Source organism: Nansenia antarctica, assembly GCF_963989245.1.
Source record: "Nansenia antarctica genome assembly, chromosome: 7".
NCBI lineage: Eukaryota > Metazoa > Chordata > Actinopteri > Argentiniformes > Microstomatidae > Nansenia > Nansenia antarctica.
The window spans coordinates 8,186,671-8,209,170 of NC_137677.1; the positions used below are offsets into that span (position 1 = coordinate 8,186,671).

The 22,500-nt window shown below is 50.2% G+C and overlaps 2 protein-coding genes across 3 annotated transcripts in view; one reads left to right on the forward strand and one right to left on the reverse strand.

The window, feature by feature from the left end:
- ankrd24 (ankyrin repeat domain 24) overlaps window positions 1-9,347 on the forward strand; it is a gene marked incomplete at both ends in the record, with an annotated part of 19,082 nt that extends 9,735 nt beyond the window's left edge. Inside the window, 13 exons of the mRNA XM_080536055.1 lie at window positions 734-814; window positions 1,039-1,125; window positions 1,266-1,385; window positions 1,675-1,797; window positions 1,905-2,090; window positions 3,257-3,423; window positions 3,609-4,449; window positions 4,759-5,091; window positions 5,634-5,855; window positions 7,030-7,206; window positions 7,864-8,073; window positions 8,292-8,357; window positions 9,273-9,347. Coding sequence (XP_080392181.1) covers window positions 734-814; window positions 1,039-1,125; window positions 1,266-1,385; window positions 1,675-1,797; window positions 1,905-2,090; window positions 3,257-3,423; window positions 3,609-4,449; window positions 4,759-5,091; window positions 5,634-5,855; window positions 7,030-7,206; window positions 7,864-8,073; window positions 8,292-8,357; window positions 9,273-9,347 — 2,688 coding nt within the window. The remainder of the gene's footprint in view (window positions 1-733; window positions 815-1,038; window positions 1,126-1,265; window positions 1,386-1,674; window positions 1,798-1,904; window positions 2,091-3,256; window positions 3,424-3,608; window positions 4,450-4,758; window positions 5,092-5,633; window positions 5,856-7,029; window positions 7,207-7,863; window positions 8,074-8,291; window positions 8,358-9,272) is intronic.
- Window positions 9,348-11,996: 2,649 nt separating this feature from the next.
- shc2 (SHC (Src homology 2 domain containing) transforming protein 2) overlaps window positions 11,997-22,500 on the reverse strand; it is a 19,643-nt gene continuing 9,139 nt past the window's right edge. For both annotated transcript variants that reach the window (XM_080535455.1, XM_080535454.1), the window contains 11 exons: window positions 20,151-20,211; window positions 19,769-19,888; window positions 19,181-19,234; window positions 18,953-19,004; window positions 18,415-18,541; window positions 16,933-17,104; window positions 16,308-16,401; window positions 16,012-16,185; window positions 15,269-15,594; window positions 14,111-14,300; window positions 11,997-13,936 (listed from right to left, as the gene is read on the reverse strand). In XM_080535455.1, the coding sequence (XP_080391581.1) occupies window positions 14,172-14,300; window positions 15,269-15,594; window positions 16,012-16,185; window positions 16,308-16,401; window positions 16,933-17,104; window positions 18,415-18,541; window positions 18,953-19,004; window positions 19,181-19,234; window positions 19,769-19,888; window positions 20,151-20,211 (1,309 nt within the window). In that variant the 3' untranslated portion in view covers window positions 11,997-13,936; window positions 14,111-14,171. The remainder of the gene's footprint in view (window positions 13,937-14,110; window positions 14,301-15,268; window positions 15,595-16,011; window positions 16,186-16,307; window positions 16,402-16,932; window positions 17,105-18,414; window positions 18,542-18,952; window positions 19,005-19,180; window positions 19,235-19,768; window positions 19,889-20,150; window positions 20,212-22,500) is intronic.

Consider the following 22,500-nt stretch of genomic DNA (forward strand, 5'->3'; position numbering starts at 1 on the left):
ACTAGGGTGTAAATCAGAGTGCTGTGTGTGTGTGTGTGTATTGTACACTATGTTGAATCTTAATGGGCTAGAGGTTAAAATGCCTTGCTGTCTGTTTCTCCCAATGCATACGTAGCCAAGGAGAGCACAGGTGACGAGGTAACTCACTACTCAGCATTTTTACACCACAGATGAATCACATGTTCATCACCACGCCAACACACCCTCAGCTCATGTTAATACATTAGCATAACGCTAACACAGGCTTGCTTTGTCCAAAGCAGGATTTGCTATATCCCCAAAGACAAATACTCCATCCTCTTATCATAACCTTCTATTTTACTTTTAATACATCATCTTACATCTCATACCCTTTTCACAATACTGAGCCGAGCTGAGCTGAGCTGAGCTGTACTGGGCTGGCCTGGCCTGGTCAACACATCTTTCACAGTTGCTGAAGAAGTGCGGTGTCAAAGGGAAATCTCTGAGCCAGCCGCAGTACGGTTGTGGTCAGCCTTGTAGTGTGTAAAGCCCCACAGAGAGACCAGAGAGACCACTCAGTCAGCCTCTGAGCTGCTCCAGCTGTTGTCACATACAGTATCATACAAGGGCATGAAGACAGCTATGTCACAGGGGGGGAAAGCTGCGGCTTGCTTTGCATTTAACCTCACTGCCCCCCCCCCCCCTCCTCCTCCTCCTGCTCCCACCCCCTCCCTCCCTCCCTCCCTCCTGTGCTTGCCTGTGACTCCCGCAGCTCCCCGCCCCCCCACCCCTGCCAGGGGGGACCACCCCCCGCAAGAGGAAAGCCCCCCCTCCACCCAGCACCCCTCCTCAGGTACGAGAAGGAGGACTTGCTGTTACAGTGTTTGTATGTGTATGTCATCAGAATTCTTATAGACAGATATGTTTTGTCCTACTACTTTATCTCTGTTTGGACCAGGTTCGTTGAATAGTGAAGTCATGCCAGTGAAGTGATCGTGGTTAAGTCGTGATAGTGAACCTCTCCATAACATACTGGTCACATGATTATCGGTAACGACTTTTGTGGCCGTGTTCCAGGGTCACCCACCGCCGTCTCCTGAGCCCCCAAGCCCCTCTCCCCCCGCCCAGTCCCCAGAGACGCCGCGCCCTGCCCAGGCTAACCTCGTGAGTCCCTGCCCCCCCCCCCCCCCCGCCTGCCTTCATAGTGATGTTAGTGATTCATCGTAACTGATCCAGGTACATCCATTGTTGAGACATTGAGGTGTCTCTGTATTGACATGTGTACTCTGCTGTGTTTGTGAGAGACGGAGGACGAGGAGGTGTTCGAGGAGATCCGCAGGCTGCGTCTGGAGAGGGGACGTCTGCTCCAGAAGATCAAAAGCTTGGAACAGCAGCAGCACAGCGCCCACTCTGCCTTGGAGGAGGTACTGCGTGTGTACTCACCTAGTCAGTGATCCACCACAAGGCCCTAGACTAGAGAATACCTTAGTTCACTCTCCTCTCTTCCTGTACCATTGCTGTGCCATATCACTCCTTTCCCTGTTATAGCTGTATCATTTCTCTGTGCTATATCTCCCTCCTCTCTCCCTGTGTTCTAGTTGTATTGTCTCTCTCCTCTCTCTTTCTGTGTTCTAGTTGTATATGTTCTCCCTCCTCCCTCTCTGTGGTCTATCTGTGTGGTCATCATGCCTCTCTCTCTCTCCTGTGCTGTAGCTGTGCCAGCTGAGAGAGCGTCTGGAGCAGGCGGAGGCTGACCGAGATCGGCTCCAGACCGAGCTAGAGGAGCTCAGACAAGGGGCCAGTGAGTCAGAGGACGACATGTTGGATTTCCCAGGTGTGTGTGTGTGTGTGTATTTGTGTCTAACAGGAATCTATTAGGAGTCTATTACATGGTGACTAGATGACTGAGTGATTTCCTCCCCATCTGCATCTTAGGTGCTGAGAAGCTGCTCTCCAAGCGGTCGAGAGCGGTCGAGTCCCCCTCTGCCCAGGATGAGTGCAGTTCCCAGGGGAAGACAGACTCATGCCCTACGTCACCTGGGCCTGGAGACCCAGACACTGTGGCTGAGCTACAGAGACAAGTAGAGGAGCTGACTTCACAGAACTCGGAGCTGAATCTGAAAGTGCAGGTACAGTCCCTTTGAACATTATACTACACGCACGCACACACACACACACACACACACACACACACCACACATATGCGCACACAAACACACACACACACACACACTTGCACACACGCACACATATGCGCGTGCACACATACACGCACGCGCACATACGCGCACACACACACACACACACACACACGCACGCACACACACATATGTGCGTGCACACATACACACACACGCGCACACACACACACGCACACATACGTGCGCGCGCGCACACACACACACACACACACACACACACACACACAAGCTGCTAGCCATAAGGTATTGATACAAATGAGCTTATTAGTCGAGGCTCCAGAGAGGTTCACAGATGATGATGATGATGCTGGTTCAGGCCTGGCTGCTCACCATCAGATTGGACCATTACTCACAGCCTCTTTAGGTCTATGATGCAGCGGTCTGGTATAAATAGACTAGCATGAGAGAGGGAGAGGGAGAGAGAGAGAGAGGGAGAGGGAAAGAGAGAGGGGGAGAGGGAGAAAGAGGGGGAGAGAGAGGGAAAGAGAGAGGGGGAGAGAGGGAGAGAGAGAGAGACTCTTGGTGCAGGCATTCTTCACTAAGTGGGTCATGTTCTGTAGCTGTAGACAGAGGGCCCGGGGCAGATTGAGAGGGACACAGTCTGCCTGAAGGGCAGCTGGAGGCTGAGTCTGAGTCTGGGCCGTGGGGCTGTGGGGCTGGTTACTGTGGGGCTGGGGGCTGGTTACTGTACAGTGGTTAGCTGAGGGGCTGGTTACTGTACAGTCGTTAGCAGCACGGCTGGTACAGCAACATTAGAAACCAAGGAGGAGACGACGAGTTAGAAAATAACTAAACTAAAATGAGTTTGGGACTTAAGTTGATCATTAATAGACACATTGTAACTTACTGCACAGAAATAGTATTTGAGAGTCTTTATCAGTCTTTGATTGTGTCTGAAAATCAATATATTTACAGTACTAGTACTTCTTAGTTTAAAAGGATTCACAAGTGTCCATAATATGGACCATAGCCACAGGTAGTCGACCTATGATATACACAATGATATCACAAATTCTAAAGAACAAATTCTAATACGTTACTTACTTTTCCGTCCCTCGCTAAGTGTTAGAATGTGTATCTTCTGTGGGTTGCAGATGCTGGAGATGTTTGAGAAAGACGACACTGACATGCAGAGCTCCAGTCCAGACTTCGTCCCCACAGCCCAGTACGAGTCCCTGAGGAGGGAGTTTGAAGCCCTGCAGGAGCGCTACTCCCAGGCCCAGGCTTCGACCGAGGCCTCCAGCGTAGCAGGAGAGGAGGGGTAAGGCTGCTCACCGACTCCCGGAGTCAATGTGTCATCTGAACCCTGCCAGCCACAGTTCCATGTGCTTAATTTGACTAATATTACTAGTAATCACTAAGATGTCATGCCAGTGTACCGTATTGACATGGCAAAACTCTCACTCAATAACCACTTCTGATGTGGTGTTCCTGTTTGCGCCCCAGGTGTGAGGAGACCGGGGGGGCAGAGGGGGCAGGGGGAGAGAGCTCCGGGGAGCTGAAGGAGAAGCTGCGTGTCCTGGAGGAGCAGCTGGCCCTCTCCCACACGGAGCTGGAGGAGCTGAAGGAACAGGTGCAGCTGGGGATCTTCTCCATGGAGCGGGCGGGGGGCGAGGGCGAGGCCCCGGGGGGCGCGGGCCAGGAGGCGCAGCAGCTGAGGGAGAGGGTGAGCGAGCTAGAGGCGGAGCTAGCCGAGAGGCGGGCGGAGGGGGAGGAGGGGAGCGGCGGAGGAGGGACGGACAGTGACAAAGTCAAACAGCTGAGGAAGAGGGTGAAGGAACTCCAGGCGGCCCTGGAGGCGAAAGAGGCGGCGAAAGAGGGGGAAAAGAAGGAGGAGGGCGGCGGAGGAGCAGGAGGAGGAGGAGGGGACAGTGACGAGAGCGAGACGGTGAGCGGCCTCCGGGCGAGGGTGAGCGAGCTGGAGGGCGCCCTGGCCGAGAGCAGGAAGGAGTCTGCGAGGAACGAAGGAGTCGTCGGAGGAGGAGGGGGGAGGAAAGCGGGGACGGAGGGGGATCTGGTGCGCAGGCTGCAGGGGCGTGTGGGGGAGCTGGAGGTGGAGCTGAGGGAGTGCGTGCCCCGGACGGAGCTGGAGGAGGTGCAGGTCACCCTGGGGCTGCAGTGTGAGCAGCTGGCCCGCGAGAGGGCCGACACGGCCCTGAGGCTCAACAAGGCCCTGCTGGAGCTGGAGACGCTGCGGCCCCCCCCGGCCCACCGGGAGGGCGACGAGGAGGAGGAGGAGGAAGAGGAGGAGGAGGAGGAGGAGGAGGAAGAGAGGTCCGAGGGATCCGTAACATCAGGTGAGTTTAGCCTGCGAGTGTGACCGCCGGAGACTTAGCGAAACCCTGCTAGACCCGCTTAGACTGTGTTTACTTGGTCATGTGATCTATCCTCTTCACTCTCTGTGGAACAGAATGTTTGTGGTGACCAATGGTTTCACGAGCTGTGAAATTACCGGTTTGTTCGTTGACATCTATTCATCTGATGACATGGACCTCCTGTCCAATCAAAACGCCCCCCCCCCCCCCCTCTGAGGGTCGCTCACGTCGACAAACTGGAGCTTGAGTGATTATACTATCTGTCGTCCCAATCAGAACAGAGCTCGCTGAGGTTGCCGGGCACCCGTACTCTGTCCACGATCAGGGAGGAGCTGGAGGTGGCGCGCCAGGAGGCGGCGCAGGCTCTGGACTGCCTCTGCGCCGAGCGGGAGGGCCGGGCGCAGGACGCCCTCCACCTGATGGACGCGGTACCCTTCTCCCAGCACCAGGAGGCGCTGTCGGGTCTGGCGGAGCAGCTGGCCCTGACGGCCCAGGAGCTGCAGGCGGAGAGGGAGCAGCGGGTCCACGGGCAGACGGACGCGGCCAGGCTGGAGGCCCAGCTTCAGACCCTGCAGCAGGACCTGATCCCCCGGGAGGAGCACGACAAAATGAAGGTCAGCTGGTGCTGTGTGTGTGTGTGTGTGGGTGTGTGTGTGGGTGGGTGTGTGTGTGTTGCTGGTGTCATTCGTTCACGTCTTAAAGAGAGATGCAGTTTTAATCAATTGAGGTCATAAATAGATACAGTAGATGAGGATTTTTTTCCTTTTTTTTTTAAATTATAGGATTATTTTTTATAAATAGTTTATTCATGTTTTATTGATGTTTCCTGTACTGTACCCAGTGTTGGGTTGTGCAATCAATAGGCACCATTAACCCCCTATGCTACAACCCATGTTATTTAACCACCAAACATATGCTCTGAACATCAGATACACAACACTCAGCTTTTCTACCATTCTGTCACTTGCTTCAGATAGAAGTTTCCCCTAAACACACCCCCTAAAATCAGATCACCAAACCCCCCAAATCCAAACTCTAACCATGTTGGATGGACATAATCTGACTGACCGTAGAAAGTTCTGTCACAACTTCTGACGTCAACAACTCTGTTGTTGTTGTTCTCTGGTATCTGTGTGTCCCACAGACGGATCTCCAGCGCTCCCTGCAGGCGAGCGAGTGCATTGCGCAGGCAGCCCAGGAGGCCCTGGGCGTGAAGGAGACCGAGCTGAGAGAGCTCAAGTCCCAGAAGGCCACGGAGCAGGGCGTGGTGTCCAAGGAGGACCACGAGTCCCAACGCCTGGCCCTGCAGGCCGAGATCAACTCCTTCACGGCGCGCTTCAACGACCTCACGCGCAAACACGAGAAGACCTGCACGGAGGTCAGTGTGTGTGTGTGTGTGTGTGTGTGTGTGTGTGTGTGTGTGTGTGTGTGTAGGACTGCCCGGTTGTTGCTGCTGTCGTTTTGTTTTCGCACTACCAGAAATGTTTTGGAGAGAACGGGCTGCTGCACACAGAGAGGTTTTCCTTTCTCCTGTTGCATTATTGATGGGTGCTCTACTCTATCACTTCCTTCTCTTTCATGGGTGTTTCTGTACCTCCGCTCTCTCTTTCGGCTCTCTGAGGCGTTCAAAGCTTTTGTACAGTAGGTGCATTTTTTCTAATGTACAATAATAAGGCTTGTGGTGGAACACTTTTGGATACAATTAAACTCGACTCTCCAACTGTCTGTCCTCCCTCTCTCTCTCTCTCTCTCTCTCTCTCTCTCTCTCTCTCTCTCTCTCTCTCTCTCTCTCTCTCTCTCTCTCTCTCTCTCTCTCTCTCTCTCTCTCTCTCTCTCTCTCTCTCTCCTCTCTCTCTCTCTCTCTCTCTCTCTCTCTCTCTCTCTCTCTCTCTCTCTCTCTCTCTCTCTCTCTCTCTCTCTCTCTCTCTCTCTCTCTCTCTCTCTCTCTCTCTCTCTCTCTCTCTCTCTCTCTCTCTCTCTGTTCAGTAACTGTCTGGTCTCTCTCTGGTGTCCCTGCAGGTGTTCCAGGTACAGAGGGAGGTGTTGTAGGAATTAATTGATCTCCTCATAAGTACATATCAGGACAGAGCACAGGAGAGTAGGAACAAGTTGACACATCTCTGCTTTATTATTAGCCAAGCCTCTCTAGCAAAACCCCTCTCCCTATCTCTTTCCCATTCCATTTGATCAACGATCCTCCTCCTCCCCCCTCTTCTCCCCGTGACCTTGGTACAGCTAGGAGACAAAGACAGGAAAACATGTGCTGCCAACGATTGTTTATAGTCATAGTAAGGTTTTTTTCCTCCTACAGAGGCTCTGTTCAGTAACTGTCTGGTCTCTCTCTGGTGTCCCTGCAGGTGTTCCAGGTGCAGAGGGAGGCTCTGTTCAGTAACTGTCTGGTCTCTCTCTGGTGTCCCTGCAGGTGTTCCAGGTGCAGAGGGGGGCTCTGTTCAGTAACTGTCTGGTCTCTCTCTGGTGTCCCTGCAGGTGTTCCAGGTGCAGAGGGGGGCTCTGTTCAGTAACTGTCTGGTCTCTCTCTGGTGTCCCTGCAGGTGTTCCAGGTGCAGAGGGAGGCTCTGTTCAGTAAGAGTGAGCGTCAGGTGGCTGAGGCCCAGGTGGCCACGGTGCAGCAGCAGCTAGCCGACCTGCAGGCCCAGTCCAGCCACGTCCAGGAGCTGCACAGAGACATCCAGGACTCCCAGGGGCTGGTCAAAGAGAAGGACCGCAAGGTGAGAGGGAGGGAGGGAGGGAGGGAGGGAGGGAGGGAGGGAGAAGGGGTGAGGAAGGGAGGGATGGAGGGAGGGAGGGAAAGAGAGATGGAGTGGAGAGGGAGAAGGGGAGAGGGGAGGGGGAGAGAGAGAAGGGGAGAGGGAGAGAGGGGTCCACTTGGTTTCTGCCATATTGCTCTCATCCATACAGTTTCATCTGAACCATGAGGAAGAGTTAACAAGGGGCAAAAGAAAAGGGAATTATGTTTTCAAAATGCTACGCCTCCAAATTCCGACAGGAAACTAAGTGATCTGTGACCTCCATCTCTCCCTGGTGGTCTGTAGTGATCTGTGACCTCCATCTCTCCCTGGTGGTCTGTAGTGATCTGTGATCTCCATCTCTCCCTGGTGGTCTGTAGTGATCTGTGATCCCCATCTCTCCCTGGTGGTCTGTAGTGATCTGTGATCTCCATCTCTCCCTGGTGGTCTGTAGTGATCTGTGCTCTCCATCTCTCCCTGGTGGTCTGTAGGGATCTGTGCTCTCCATCTCTCCCTGGTGGCCTGTAGTGATCTGTGATCTCCATCTCTCCCTGGTGGTCTGTAGTGATCTGTGATCTCCATCTCTCCCTGGTGGTCTGTAGTGATCTGTGATCTCCATCTCTCCCTGGCGGTCTGTAGATCACGGAGCTGTCTAAGGAGGTGTTCCGTTTGAAAGAGGCTCTCGGTGCTCTCTCCCCCCCACTGGGCCTGTCCTCCTCCTCTTCCTCCTCCCCCTCCTCCTCCCCCCACCACCCCCAACACCACCCCCCCCACCACGCCCACGTCAACAACCCTGGCCCCCAGGTGGCGCTGCAGAACAGGGTGTCTGCACTTACCAAGGAGCTCCAGGTGAGGGCAGCACTGAGCCACCAACACTCCTTCACTCATTGTTATACAGTAGAGTTTCCCTACTAAATTGTCCCTCAGGGGACTTATGTTAGAGTGTTGTTGTTGAGTAGATAGTACATTGAGTAGATAGTACATTGAGTAGATAGTACAATGAGTAGATAGTACATTGAGTACATAGTACATTAAATAGATTGCTGATATACCAACCCTCTTTGCAGGACTGGGAACGAAAACACCGGCAAGTCGTAGCTGTATACCGCTCCCATCTACTGGCCGCTGTGCAGGTACGTCCAACACACACTGTTTCCTTTCCTTCTGTCAGGCCGTATTCTATCACCAAGCACGAGTCATAACTAAGTTCACCTTAACTCAACGTTCACGTCATTCAGGGCTCTCAAGTCTCACGCATTGGGCGTGAGACAAGGTGTGGCGTGTGAGCGTGTGAACGGGTTGAAATGCGTGTGTCTCACACCCAATGCGTGAGACTTGAGAGCCCTGCGTCATTTGATCTTGCATTGGGTTACTCACGGTAGTTGACTGCTTCTTCTTGGTTCGTGGGTACTTGAGGACGAATGGGTGAGCATGTATGTTTGTAGCTGTTGATGCTAGGCTGATGCTAGGATACACAGCAGGTGGACCTTAACTTATTTTCCAAACTAAATGAAACAATTGAACATTTAAAGCAAAGCTAGTTGAAAAACTATTTGGGCTCAGCGTGCTACAGGTACCCCTGCACCTGTCTTCACCTAGCGAATGCTGATGACATCATCCAGGGGTGACCTTAACTAGCCTAAACTTGCCATAGGTGGGGAAAAGCACAAACTGAAATATCTTTTCAGTATATATTTTCATATTTTCATATATATTGGCTCCTACACACACCACCGAAACGTCTGTGTGAACCAGGGGAAGGCTGGTGGAGGTAGACATCGGAGGACGGGGCTCATTGTAATGATGGAATAAGAATGAGGAACGGGATCAAACACGATGACACAATGAGCCGTCCTCCTCCGACCCCTCCCTCCACCAACCTCACTTGGTGTGAACAACACCATCTGTTCTGCATGCCTTGTGCTCACATTGACATATCTATGCAGAGGACTTGTTCACAGTACTGTCCAGTGTTGTGTATGAAATAAAGCGTTGTTGTCTTGCTAAATGAAGTGTGATGTGAAGGTGTCCTGTCCTGTCCTCCACAGGGGCGGATGGATGATGAAGTGCAGGGGTTGTTACTGCAGATCCTGAGTATGTCCCACAAGGAGGGGGGTCACTGACAGACCCCACTGACAGACTGACAGACCCCACTGACAGACACACTGACAGACTGACAGACACACTGACAGACACACTGACAGACTGACAGACCCCTCTGACAGACCCCACTGACAGACACACTGACAGACACACCCCACTGAGAGACCCTCATACTGACAGACACACTGACAGACACACCGACAGACCCCACTGACAGACACACTGACAGAACCCACTAACAGACACACTGACAGACACACTGACAGACCCTCACACTGACAGACACACTGACACACTAACAGACACACTGAGAGACCCTCACACTGACAGACACACTGACACACTAACAGACACACTGACAGACACACTGACAGACACACTGACAGACACACTGACAGAACCCACTGACAGACCCCACTGACAGACCCCACTGACAGACACACTGACAGACCCCACTGACAGACACACTGACAGACACACTGACAGAACCCACTGACAGACACACTGACAGACACACTGACAGACTCACTGACAGACACACTGACAAACACCACTGACAGACACACTGACAGACCCCACTGACACATTGAGAGACCCCACTGACAGACACACTGACAGACCCCACTGACAGACCACACTGACAGACACACTGACAGACTCACTGACAGACACACTGACAGACACACTGACAGACACACTGACAGACACACTGACAGACACACTGACAGACTCACTGACAGACACACTGACAGACACACTGACAGACACACTGACAGACACACTGACAGACTCACTGACAGACACACTGACAGACACACTGACAGACACACTGACAGACCACACTGACAGATCCCACTGACAGACCCCACTGACAGACACACTGACAAACACCACTGACAGACCCTCACACTGACAGACACACTGACAGACCCCACTGACAGACACACTGACAGACACACTGACAGACACACTGACAGACACACTGACAGACCACACAGACAGACACACTGACAGACGCACTGACAGACCCCACTGACAGACACACTGACAAACACCACTGACAGACCCTCACACTGACAAACACCACTGACAGACCCTCACACTGACAGACCCCACTGACAGACACACTGACAGACCCCACTGACAGACACACTGACAAACACCACTGACAGACCCTCACACTGACAGACCCCACTGACAGACACACTGACAGACCCCACTGACAGACCCCACTGACAGACCCCACTGACAGACACACTGACAGACCCCACTGACAGACCCCACTGACAGACACACTGACAGACACACTGACAGACCCCACTGACAGACACACTGACAGACACACTGACAGACACACTGACAGACACACTGACAGACACACTGACACATTGACAGACCCCACTGAGAGATCCTCATACTGACAGACACACTGACAGACACACTGACAGACCCCACTGACAGACACACTGACAGACACACTGACAGACCCCACTGACAGACACACTGACAGACACACTGACAGACCCTCACACTGACAGACACACTGACAGACACACTGACAGACCCCACTGACAGACACACTGACAGAACACACTGACAGAACACACTGACAGACACACTGACAGACACACTGACAGAATGACAGACACACTGACAGACTCACTGACAGACCTGCCTCAGCAGCAGCATACTGGACCATGGCCACTGAACCCACTACTGCAGGACCAATATGCACACACACACACACACACACACACACACACACACACACACACACACACACACACACACGCGCGCGCACACACACACACACACACACACACACACACACACACACACACACACACAATGAACGCAACTGTTCTGTTACCGGAGGTAGTTGCATGCATTATAGTACATACCGTACTATAGCCATAGTCAGTTTAAAGTAATAGACGTTTACTTTAGGCGTGGAAGCTAGCCCCATGTGTGACGCTGAGCTGGACACACTTTGGGTAGGGTTCTATGGTGTCAGAACAGAGAATAATATAGATATATTTGGTCGTACTGATTTACAAGAATGGATCTCTTGTCTTCATAAGTGTGAAGAACCGACTGATTTTATATGATATTCTTACAATAAAGGAGGTACAACCCCGAACCCCTGCTGTCCCCGCTCCAGTTCTTCTTCTTCCTCAGAACCAATGTGTTCTGATAGAAAGCACCACGAGAATACTGTAGGTTCTGCTTCTAGTGGCTCAGTCTATTTCAGGTAAAGATGCCAGGGAGTCTCCGTTTGGTAGAGCTATGTGTGCAAGCCGGACAGCTGGTTATTTTAATTAAGCTGCTACAGAACTACAGTAGTATCTGGAAGAGGTGGAAATCGAAGGAGGGGAGTCATTGTAATGCATTGAATGGAATGAGGATTGGTATATCAATGTTTGATACCAGGGGCTGGAGGAGGAGGAAATTGGAGGACGGGGGCCTCATTGTAATGCATTGAATGGAACGAGGATTGGTGTCATCAATGTTTGATACCAATCCTCGTTCCATTCAATGCATTACAATGAGCCCCGTCCTCCAATTTCCTCCTCATTCAGCCTCCCCTGCATTCAACCATATACATTCCCCTCATCACATTCAGAGGGAGGGTTACACAACTCATACATGAACAGTAACCTTCATTTTGGTTCGTTTTATTGACAAAAATGCATTTACTTTAAAGAAAGAGAGAAGATACAAGAAAAGTCCTGAGAAAGCAAAGACGGTGTTGTTGAAAAGTAGCACGGGATAGCGTAGATTGGACGCCACCACAGAAAGCCACGTCCTCTCTCTCTCTCTGTGCCTGGACAAAGAAACGATAAAGGACGCAGCATCCCCTATCGATCTAACACGTTGCCGTAAGCAACTCAGCACATCTGTGATCAATTACCCATAAATATCATCGATTTGGATGACCGGTATATCATCAAAGGAGCTCTGCAGGAAGCACATAGCGGAAGATCAGCCAATCGGAAGGAACAGTGGCAGGGGCTTTCGCACGGCCTTCACCGTCCCACGCCACACACATCAGCAGCGAACAACGGAATTCACAATTCAAAGGGATGAGTTGACATACAGTACAGTCCATTCGTTCATAACAGTGAGATTTGGCATGGCAAAAGAAAAACCGAGTCGTTTGCTCTTAGGGCATAACGACATAATAATAACACACATGGTTGTCTTCTCCGGATGTCCTGTGAATGTATAATACTGTATATTTGAGACAAGAGATTAGGGGCAGAAGACAACAAAGATATCAACTATTAAGGCACTGGATTATTGTTTGAGGGTCTGGCTAGATTTTTCGACCTGCATACACTGAGTAATGTGTTGATATTAGTAGTGGCTACCACCGTTCATGAACGGAACAGCATGAGACCCCACGAGAGCAGAGGCTCTGACCATCTCCATAGACTTCTTAGTACACAACACTTAGGGGTTTTTCTTCTGTTGGTATGCTACCCCCATGACGACATGGATATGAATCCGGAATTGTGTGACAGAAACTCATACAACTGTACACACTTTAAGCTGTGGACGTATGGTCTACTGGATATCTGACATGACACTGATCGTCCAGATCTATTCGTCTTGTTTGGCTACCTGTGTATCCCAGGGGATGTGTCATTATGAGTCTTCATTGTGTAGATTGAGTGAGCATACAATACCTTGAATGGGAGTCTGGCTAGACACATGATGCTTGTGTTGACGACTTTCAATCAATCTGGCTAGCATCTCCAAACCAATCTCTAAATGTATGTTTTCAGACATTTCGAACACAATGTATCTTTCGAAAGCTTCCGAAACTTTGGTCCTGAGATTGAATAAAAGTGAATAAATCATAAAGGTGCTTCTGCTTCAGGTTGAACTATGGCATGGCTGTTCTGTCTATAAAGTGAGCAGTGTTTCACCGTGTCTGAGCTAAGTAGGCATTGGCGTACTGCGTACTAGCACACGCTTGACAAACAGTGCTTACGTTTCACCATCAAAACCCAACATTTTCTCAGGGAGAGAGCTCCTTCATTGTCACCGTAAAACACGGTCGAAACACTTTATCATAGCTTCATATCATAGTATGTATGCACAAGATAGTCAATGTTTTTTTGTTTTTTTCGGAGAATGTTCACTGAATTCGCTCACTGAATGAAACAAGAGAGCCCAAGTCACTGCAATGGAGCAGAGCAGTATGACACTCCAGTGCATCATCATCATCAACATGCACTCAACTGGATCTCACTCTTACGGGACAACTACCGTTATGTGACTGTGATGACGTCACCTCTCCCTGGCCCCCCTCTGTGGACCTCTTGACCTCAGTGTACAGGCGGCTCCCGGGGCCCTGTGATAGGCTGCGGACTGTGAGTGTTAAGGAACATCCTGTTCAGAGGTGACGTCGTCGGTTAGCTTAATGGCTGCATGCGGAGAGGAGAGGAGGAGATGACGGACAGTTTGTGTGATCTGCTGAGAGAGGGGCAGCCACCTGAGTCCTTCCTCCCTCCATGAAAGCTTTCCTTCTTGGGGCTACGACCAAGTGAAGGTGCTCCACCTCCCTGGGGCTGACACGGACATACGGACACACCTCTGGCTCCTAGTGAAAAGGGTTCAAACGGAATATTAGCTAGTTAGCTAGCTAGAATGTTAGTTCGACTCTCCCACTGTAAAACTGTAAAAGGCTGTTGTAAACAACCATGTCAAAATACAGTAACACTATAATAATAATAATAATAATAATAGTTTTCACTATAAAGTGTTGGGTGCTTACCTCTCCAGAGACACCTCCCCTCTAAGGCAGGGGGGGGGGGGGGTGAGGGAGGGGGGGGGTGTCACTGTTTCCTCCGAACCACCTGTTTGAGGTGGAGCTCGCTCTCCGCCGCCACGATGGGCACCTCGTTCTGCAGGTGGTAGCTGATCAGGTGACTGATGCTCTCAAACAGCATGTCTTTGGTGCGAACCTGCCAGGGAACCAGAAGAGAGACACACAGAAACCGTCAGTCATCATCAGTCATGTGGGAAGGAAGGAGAGGTCATGTAGTAAAAGATTAGGGCCAGCCCCAGTGTGAACCACAGAACTAGAATGAGCGGTGACTGGACATTACAATCCCATTCCCAAGTTGTGTTCCGTGACAGAACGCCATTGGGGGGTTGTTATCGTTTTGCAGTGTTTCATTGACTTATGTCTATGCATGATCATGGATAATGCTACTCTATGGTCGATCGTGTTGTTATTACATTATTTATTTATTTTTTACATTTTTGGCATTTAGCAGAAACTTTACAGGGGGTAGTAAATGTCTCAGGAGGGACAGTACAGGGGGGTAGTAGATGTCTCAGGAGGGACAGTACAGGGGGGTAGTAGATGTCTCAGGAGGGACAGTACAGGGGGGTAGTAGATGTCTCAGGAGGGACAGTACAGGGGGGTAGTAGATGTCTCAGGAGGGACAGTACAGGGGGGTAGTAGATGTCTCAGAAGGGACAGTACAGGGGGGTAATAGATGTCTCAGGAGGGACAGTACAGGGGGGTAGTAGATGTCTCAGGAGGGACAGTACAGGGGGGTAGTAGATGTCTCAGGAGGGACAGTACAGGGGGGTAGTAGATGTCTCAGGAGGGACAGTACAGGGGGCTAGTAGATGTCTCAGGAGGGACAGTACAGGGGGGTAGTAGATGTCTCAGGAGGGACAGTACAGGGGGGTAGTAGATGTCTCAGGAGGGACAGTACAGGGGGGTAGTAGATGTCTCAGGAGGGACAGTACAGAGGGGGGTAGTAGATGTCTCAGGAGGGACAGTACAGGGGGGTAGTAGATGTCTCAGGAGGGACAGTACAGGGGGGACAGTTCAGGTGTAGCCTGTAGAGATGAGGGTCTTCAGTCTGCGGCAGAGTGATTCTGCAGTGCGTGTTTGTAAGCGACAGTATTGCCTCACCACTCCCTCGGGGTCCACCAGCAGCAGGTGTTTGGGCAGGCCACAGTGCATCCCCGTCAGGACGTACTGGCCCGGGTTGGTGGCGCTGTCCCTGACCAGGAAGTCCCCGTCTCGGACCAGCAGCTTCTCTGCGTCGCGGCGGCTCATGCGCCCGTGGTACCAGGCCTCCCTGCGGAGCTGCTCCTCGGTGGGGGCGATGGGGGCGCGGCGGCGGGGCGGGCTGGGCCACTGGTCCTCCAGGACACACACACCCCCCACCACCCCCCCCCCGGAGGAGGAGGAGGAGCCCCCGGCCTCGTGCATTTTCAGAGCGTCCTCGAACGGCCCTGCGGAGGAGCGGGAGCAGTGAGGACGGACACGCACACACGCACACACACACGCATGCACGCACGCAAGCACATGCACATACACACACACACACACACACACACACACACACACAGACACAGACACAGAAGATGTATACACACACACACACACACACACACACACAGAAGATGTATAGACACACACATTCCCACACACGCATACACACACACCCACCCACACACACACCCACACACACACATACACACACACACACACGCACACACGCACACCCCCCCCCCCACACACACACACACACACACACACACACACACACACACACACACACACACACACACTCACACTATATCTATACATACTGTATATCAGTGTGGCCATTATGTAAAGACTAGCCAGTGTGTGTTGCTGAGACTCACTCATGTCAAACATGTCCTTCTTGGGGCTCTCCAGCCCCCGGGCCCCTCTGTGTCCCTCTGGCCCGGGCGGCTCCAGAGCGTCCAGAGTCTGGGTGTTCACGTACAGGTGCTCCTCATAGTCCCTACAGCCCGGGGGCTGGCCGTCCGCACGCAGGTACCCATCTGACGTCAAACCTGCCAGTCATACTCATTATTATACTAACTAATTACACAACAGCTTTTCAGAATAGACCACTACCCTATGACTTGCAGTATCGAGACGTGCAGTGTCTTTTTCTGGCCACAAGGTGTCTCACCTGAGCTGCCGTTGTTTTCCGTGTCCCAGTGCAGCTCGTAGCACAGCTGACCTGAAGGGTAGGATGCGGTTTCTCTCCTAGCTGGAGAGCCCATCTAAAACAGACACCCACCCCAAACCCATTAGCATGATTTCATCTCAGAAATGTGTTTGTTTGTGACTATTCAGAGTTCAGACCTTAATAGTAGATCTGGTCTCTCTTGCCCATGTAATGCACTTCTAACACACCACTGAAACCATAGCACATAGCTGCAATAATATTATGCTGCAAACATATTGTGTCAATTGGACAGGCTCTCTCTCGGTCTCTGTCTCTGTCTCTGTCTCTGTCTCTCTCTCTCTCTCTCTCTCTCTCTCTCTCTCTCTCTCTCTCTCTCTCTCTCTCTCTCTCTCTCTCTCTCTCACCCATTAGGAAACACAAAGGCCTGCTTTCTATCTCTGACCATAATCTGTCTCTAGTAATTACGGAACAGGTACGTCAACCTGGACAGTCATCGAATTTCACTGATACACTTAGGAATTACGCCTCTACAGGGCAGGGCTAGGAGTCAGGAGAGGTGATCAGTCAATCTGTCTGAGGGACAAAGACTTGGCAGGTGAGGCCGGAGAGAGAGAGAGAGAGTCACCTGTGCTGCCTTGGGTTGGGTGTGGATGTGACCCAGCAAGGCCGTGCCAGGCCTCAGCCTCGAGTCCATCACTCCCCCGACAGGAGGCTCCTTCCCCGGGATGCTGTTGTAATAGTTGTGCTCCGAGGTGTCCTCGTCTTCCCCCCACGCCGAGTCCTCTGTCCTGATGTTCCTGGGGGAGCGGGGGGGGGGGAGACACAATTAGAAACAGAAGCACGTGGGGGTGAAGCGTCGGATCGGATGTCGTATTCCTGTCATCAGGGGAGGCTGGTTGGAGGCCGAAATCGGAGGACGGGGCTCATTGTAATGCATGGTATGGGACGAGGAATGTTAGGAACTGTGCCATCCCTTAATACATTCCATCCATTTCAATGAGGCTGTCCTCTAATTCTCTCTATATATATAGAGAGAAAACACTGGGGGGGTGAATGCTGCTATTGTTGGTTCTGTCAGCAAGAGATCCGTTTGATGGCAGAGCAGACAAGGTACAGAACGGTCCTCCTCCGACACTCAAACCGCTTGGCGGACCGGATAGGCGGTGAAAAACGGTCCGTTTCAAATGACAGTTCTGATTTGAGTGAGGATCAAAAACGGAACCTGAGCGGAGAGCAGGGCTATCACATTTCTTTCACATGAACAAGAAGGTGAAAGAGACAGTTTCATTTAGGGTTGAAAGAGAGTTTCAGTTAGGGTTGACGTGTCTGTGTCTGAAAATGCAACTCTCAATGCTTTAAGTAGGACACACTGCTGGTACAGATGCATGATAACCACATTAGAGGCATATAGTGTGAGTGTGTGTGTGTGTGTGTGTGTGTGTGTGTGTGCGTGTGTGTGTGTGTGTGTGTGTGCGTGTGTGTGTGTGCGTGTGTTTCTGTGTGTGTGTGTGTGTGTGTGTGTGTGTGTGTGTCTGTGTGTGTGTGTGCGCGTGTCTGTGTTCTCCGGTCACGCTGCCTGCGGTTGCATATCCACTGTGCTGATCTTGTCCTTGTGTCTAGTCTTTCTGTGAACACACACACACACACTGTACATACAGTAGCGGTGTGTGATGTTCATTTATTTACCAGACCTCTGTCTACTGCAACAGTATATAGTTTATCTTTTAATTTTACTTACAGTGGTTCTCGATTTAGTTACAGTGCGGTACAGTAGTGTAGGTGCCATGGAACTAATGGACACGCAGCAGCACACGAGCCAAGCTAAATCACGTGCACCTAATGTCGTTAAAAAGCCAACAAATATGGTGTGCGGGGGAGGCTGGTGGAAGGAGACATGGGAGGACAGGGCTCAGTGTAATGCATGGCATGGAATAGGGGATGTTTATTTTTTGGTATGTTTGGTATTTTATGGTATTTTTTTGGTATTTTTTGGAAAAAGCATTGGTACTATTCCTCATTCCGTTCCGTGCATTACGATGAGCCCTGTCCTCCGATGTCTACCTCCACCAGCCTCCCCTGGCGTGACTGACAGGTGTCCGTGGCTCACCTCTCCATGGTAGGGATGGCTTTAGGAGGGCTGTGGAGGTATTGTTTGAACTGCAGCTCGAACGCCTGGCCGATGGTGCTGATGACATTCTGGGCCAGACCGTCGCCGCACTCCAGGATGTGGCACGCTGGGGGAGGACAGAGAGGTTCTGGTGGTGAGCAGGGGCCTGGAGTTTGTCCTGCTCAGGGTGTCTTATGGTGGAGGAAAAACACCTAGGCCCGGGGCTGCATGAGTGCTGCATGTCTGCAAGGATCTTACATGGTCTTTAATAGAAACACAGCATCAACGTGAACAGTTTTGATTTTCATAGACACGGGTCAGTGCCATGTAAAAATGTTTAAATGTATCTTAAATATACAGAATGGTGTGTGTGTGTGTCTGGGGGGAGGTGTGTGTGTGTCTGTGTGTGTGTGTGTGTGTGTGTGTGTGTGTGTGTGTGTGTGTGTGTGTGTGTGTGTGTGTGTGTGTGTATGTGTGTGTGTGTGTGTGTGCGTGTGTCTGTGCATGCATGCTTGTTTAAGAGGCAGGGTGGAAATACCTCTCTGATTGACTGGATCTTTGGCCACGTATGCGACATAATCGGGTGTGTCCTGCAACAGAGGGATCCAATCAATACACCCAGATGAATTAAGATATAAGTGAATTAAAAGCCTTATTGATTCGAAAGTAATAAGATTGGAAACGTGAGTCAAATGCAGCCAAGTCAGATCTGCAGTCTGCCAAGTGGACTGATAAAGGAAAAAATAAAAAAAGGGAATAAACTCACTGTGTCTCCCCCAGAGGCAAAGGAGATGGACTGCATCGGATGGTGTGCAATCACCTGAGAGAGAGAGAGAGAGAGAGAGAGAGAGAGAGAGAGAGAGAGAGAGAGAGAGAGAGAGAGAGAGAGGGGGGGGGGGGCATTCTATTTATCTGTTTTCTGTCTTTTCAATTGATGTATAATCAATTGATATGAGATCAATTGATATCAATGCAATCCTCTCTAAAACATGGTTCGTCCTCTATCAAGGATTACAGGATTCTAAAAGGATTGCAGCCTATTATTTCTTATTGTGCTGTGATGAACTGGTGATATGTTTACCTTACAGTAGTTGCTTCACAAGCCGATGCAACAGTAGTCATAAGACTCTCAGTACCCCCCCCCCCCCCCCACCCACCCACCCCACCCTGGGATACAATGACTTAGTATACCGGATATCACTACTGGAACTTCTGTTTAGATAGCTAAACTGCATTTCGTTGGTGGTACTCTGCAATGACAATAAAGTTGAATCTAATCTAATCCAATCTAATCTAATGTAATCTGAAGGGCTACGCCTGGTTGTGTGTGAGTTCCGGTGAGGAGGTGTCCTACCTGTCGCGTGGTGGGGATGAGCAGACTCAGGCCCTCTATAGAGATGTTGACAGCGATGCTCATGCCAGCAAAGCGCAGGTTACTCTTCCCCATGACGGACTGAAGGGCTTTGTTGATGATCTGGAGGACCAGGGCAGAGATCCAACATCCACTCACATTGTGTTGGAAACCTATTTTTCATTCATGAAACCATGTTGTAACAAAGAAGGTGCAATGGCTGCAATCTACAGTACAATTGAATGGGGAAGTGTGTCCAAATTTTTGACTGGTACTGTATATAATCTTTGTATCGTAGATTCATTCAAGCCCCCCTAAGTCCTGCAGGGTCAATATCTTCTGAGGGTCCCCCCCCCCCCCCACCACCTTTAAGAGCTACCCTTACCTTCTTCCTCCAGGCCCCCTTGCTCCCAGGCACAATGTCACACAGCTTGTTGATGGCTTCCCTGGGTGAAGGGGGGGAGGAGGAGGGGTCAACAACCACATCACAGACACAGGCATCACCACCACCATCATCATCATCATCATCATCACCATCATCATCATCATCATCATCACCATCATCATCATCATCACCATCATCATCATCATCATCATCCACCACCACCATCATCCTCATCATCATCCTCATCATCATCACCATCATCATCATCATCATCACCCACCATCATCATCATCATCATCATCACCATCATCATCATCATCATCATCATCATCATCACCATCATCATCATCATCATCATCACCATCATCATCATCATCACCATCATCATCATCATCATCATCCACCACCACCATCATCCTCATCATCATCCTCATCCTCATCATCATCATCATCATCACCCACCACCACCACCATCATCATCATCATCCTCATCATCATCACCATCATCATCATCATCATCACCCACCATCATCATCATCATCATCATCACCCACCATCATCATCACCCACCACCACCACCATCATCATCATCATCATCATCATCATCATCATCATCATCACCACCATCATCATCATCATCATCACCCACCACCACCATCATCCTCATCATCATCATCATCATCATCACCCACCACCATCATCATCATCATCATCATCATAGACAACAGACAGGTAAAGGTGTTATGTAAGCCTAACAACATGCAGGTAGACTTTATAAGCTGAGAGAAAGCAGCACCCCCCCACCCCTGCCCTCAGGGCCAGGTCATCGGTCACTGATCTATCTCAGTTCAAAGGTCATGACCAGGCCCCTTAGCACCCAGCAGACAGCAGACACATCTTATATCTGGTTACTGCTAACAGGAACACTTGATATCATCATCCATTCGTCTGAGATCCTATAAACAAATACTCTCCGGTAATTTCTGTTTTGGTAAGGAACTAGAAAAACATCCTCTCAACATGATTTACAGCAGCAGATTAACGTCTTGGATGGGAACGATGATCAGATGACGATCATCTGTCTCTGTTCCGTTGGCATGCGCCTTTTCCCTCTCCGTTTCAGCGGTGATTCAGGAGCACATAGGGGAGCCATTGTCCCCCCTGTGTGGTGGCGGGCTGCTGCTAGCAGTGAGCCAGGGCTCAGAGCTCAGAGCCAGAGGGGACGGGAGGCGGGGGGGCGGGGGGCGGGGGGCAGAGTCAAGGGCCCTCCCTGCCCCTATCAAGTGGCTCGTAAATATTTAAAAAGCAGCGGCCGTCTCCAGTAAAGGTCTTCTCGGGGAGTTTTGAAAAACAGAATGTGACCAGAGGTCCGGCGGGGCGGCCGTGGGAGGACAACCCGGGGGGAGTGTTTATGTTTTTGTTTCAGTTGGCAGAGACATTTCATGGAAAAGTACCATCCTACAGTCTCTGCCATTGTGGCTTATCAGCCTTAACTCATTTCGTGGAGAGGGTGAATAAGGGTCGGCCAAACATTCTAGAGTGCCACGGGTGACTTTATTCACCCAAAATGCATACATGATTATGCTTCATTTTGTAGCCAATCTAAGTAATATAGTATTAATAATACCACATACATTAGGTAAAATATAATAATAATAATAATAATAATTATTATTATTATTATTATTATTATTATTATAATCATTGTAATAATAACAACAATAATAATAATAATAATAATAGTAATAATACCACATCAATTAGGTAAAATATAAGATAAATACCACATGTAACATTTAGCACTCTAGGTGGTGCGTGTTATAGAATTATTTGGCAGTTTGTGACCATAATCATACAGAATCCTCACCCATCATAAAAACAACTGCTGGTCAAGCCAGCGAAAGATACTACAGTAACTATCCCATCAGTATTCTACTCTCTTATTATCCCAAGACACTACAGTAACTAACCCTAGAACTAAATCAGTACTCTACAGTATTCCTCCAGGCTTTACAGGTCCAAGGCTCATTCCCACAGCACCACAGGTCTTTTAGAGGTTTTTTCCTCACAGCCAATGACAAAATGACATTATAAAAAAGAAACACAAACGTCCAAATTGAATTGAAATGGACATTTATCTGGAATGTATGTATGACTGAGTGGAAACATCCCACTACTCATCACTCATAAACAACCACCACTGATTTCATCTCTCCCTCATCATAACGAAAGGTCATAACTTATGTTATATTACATAATTTGACATGATACTATTATATCTTCAACCTCAAAATGTTTATAGACTGTGTATGTTTTCCCTTCTCTACTGTGTGGGTTTATTTTGATCTGT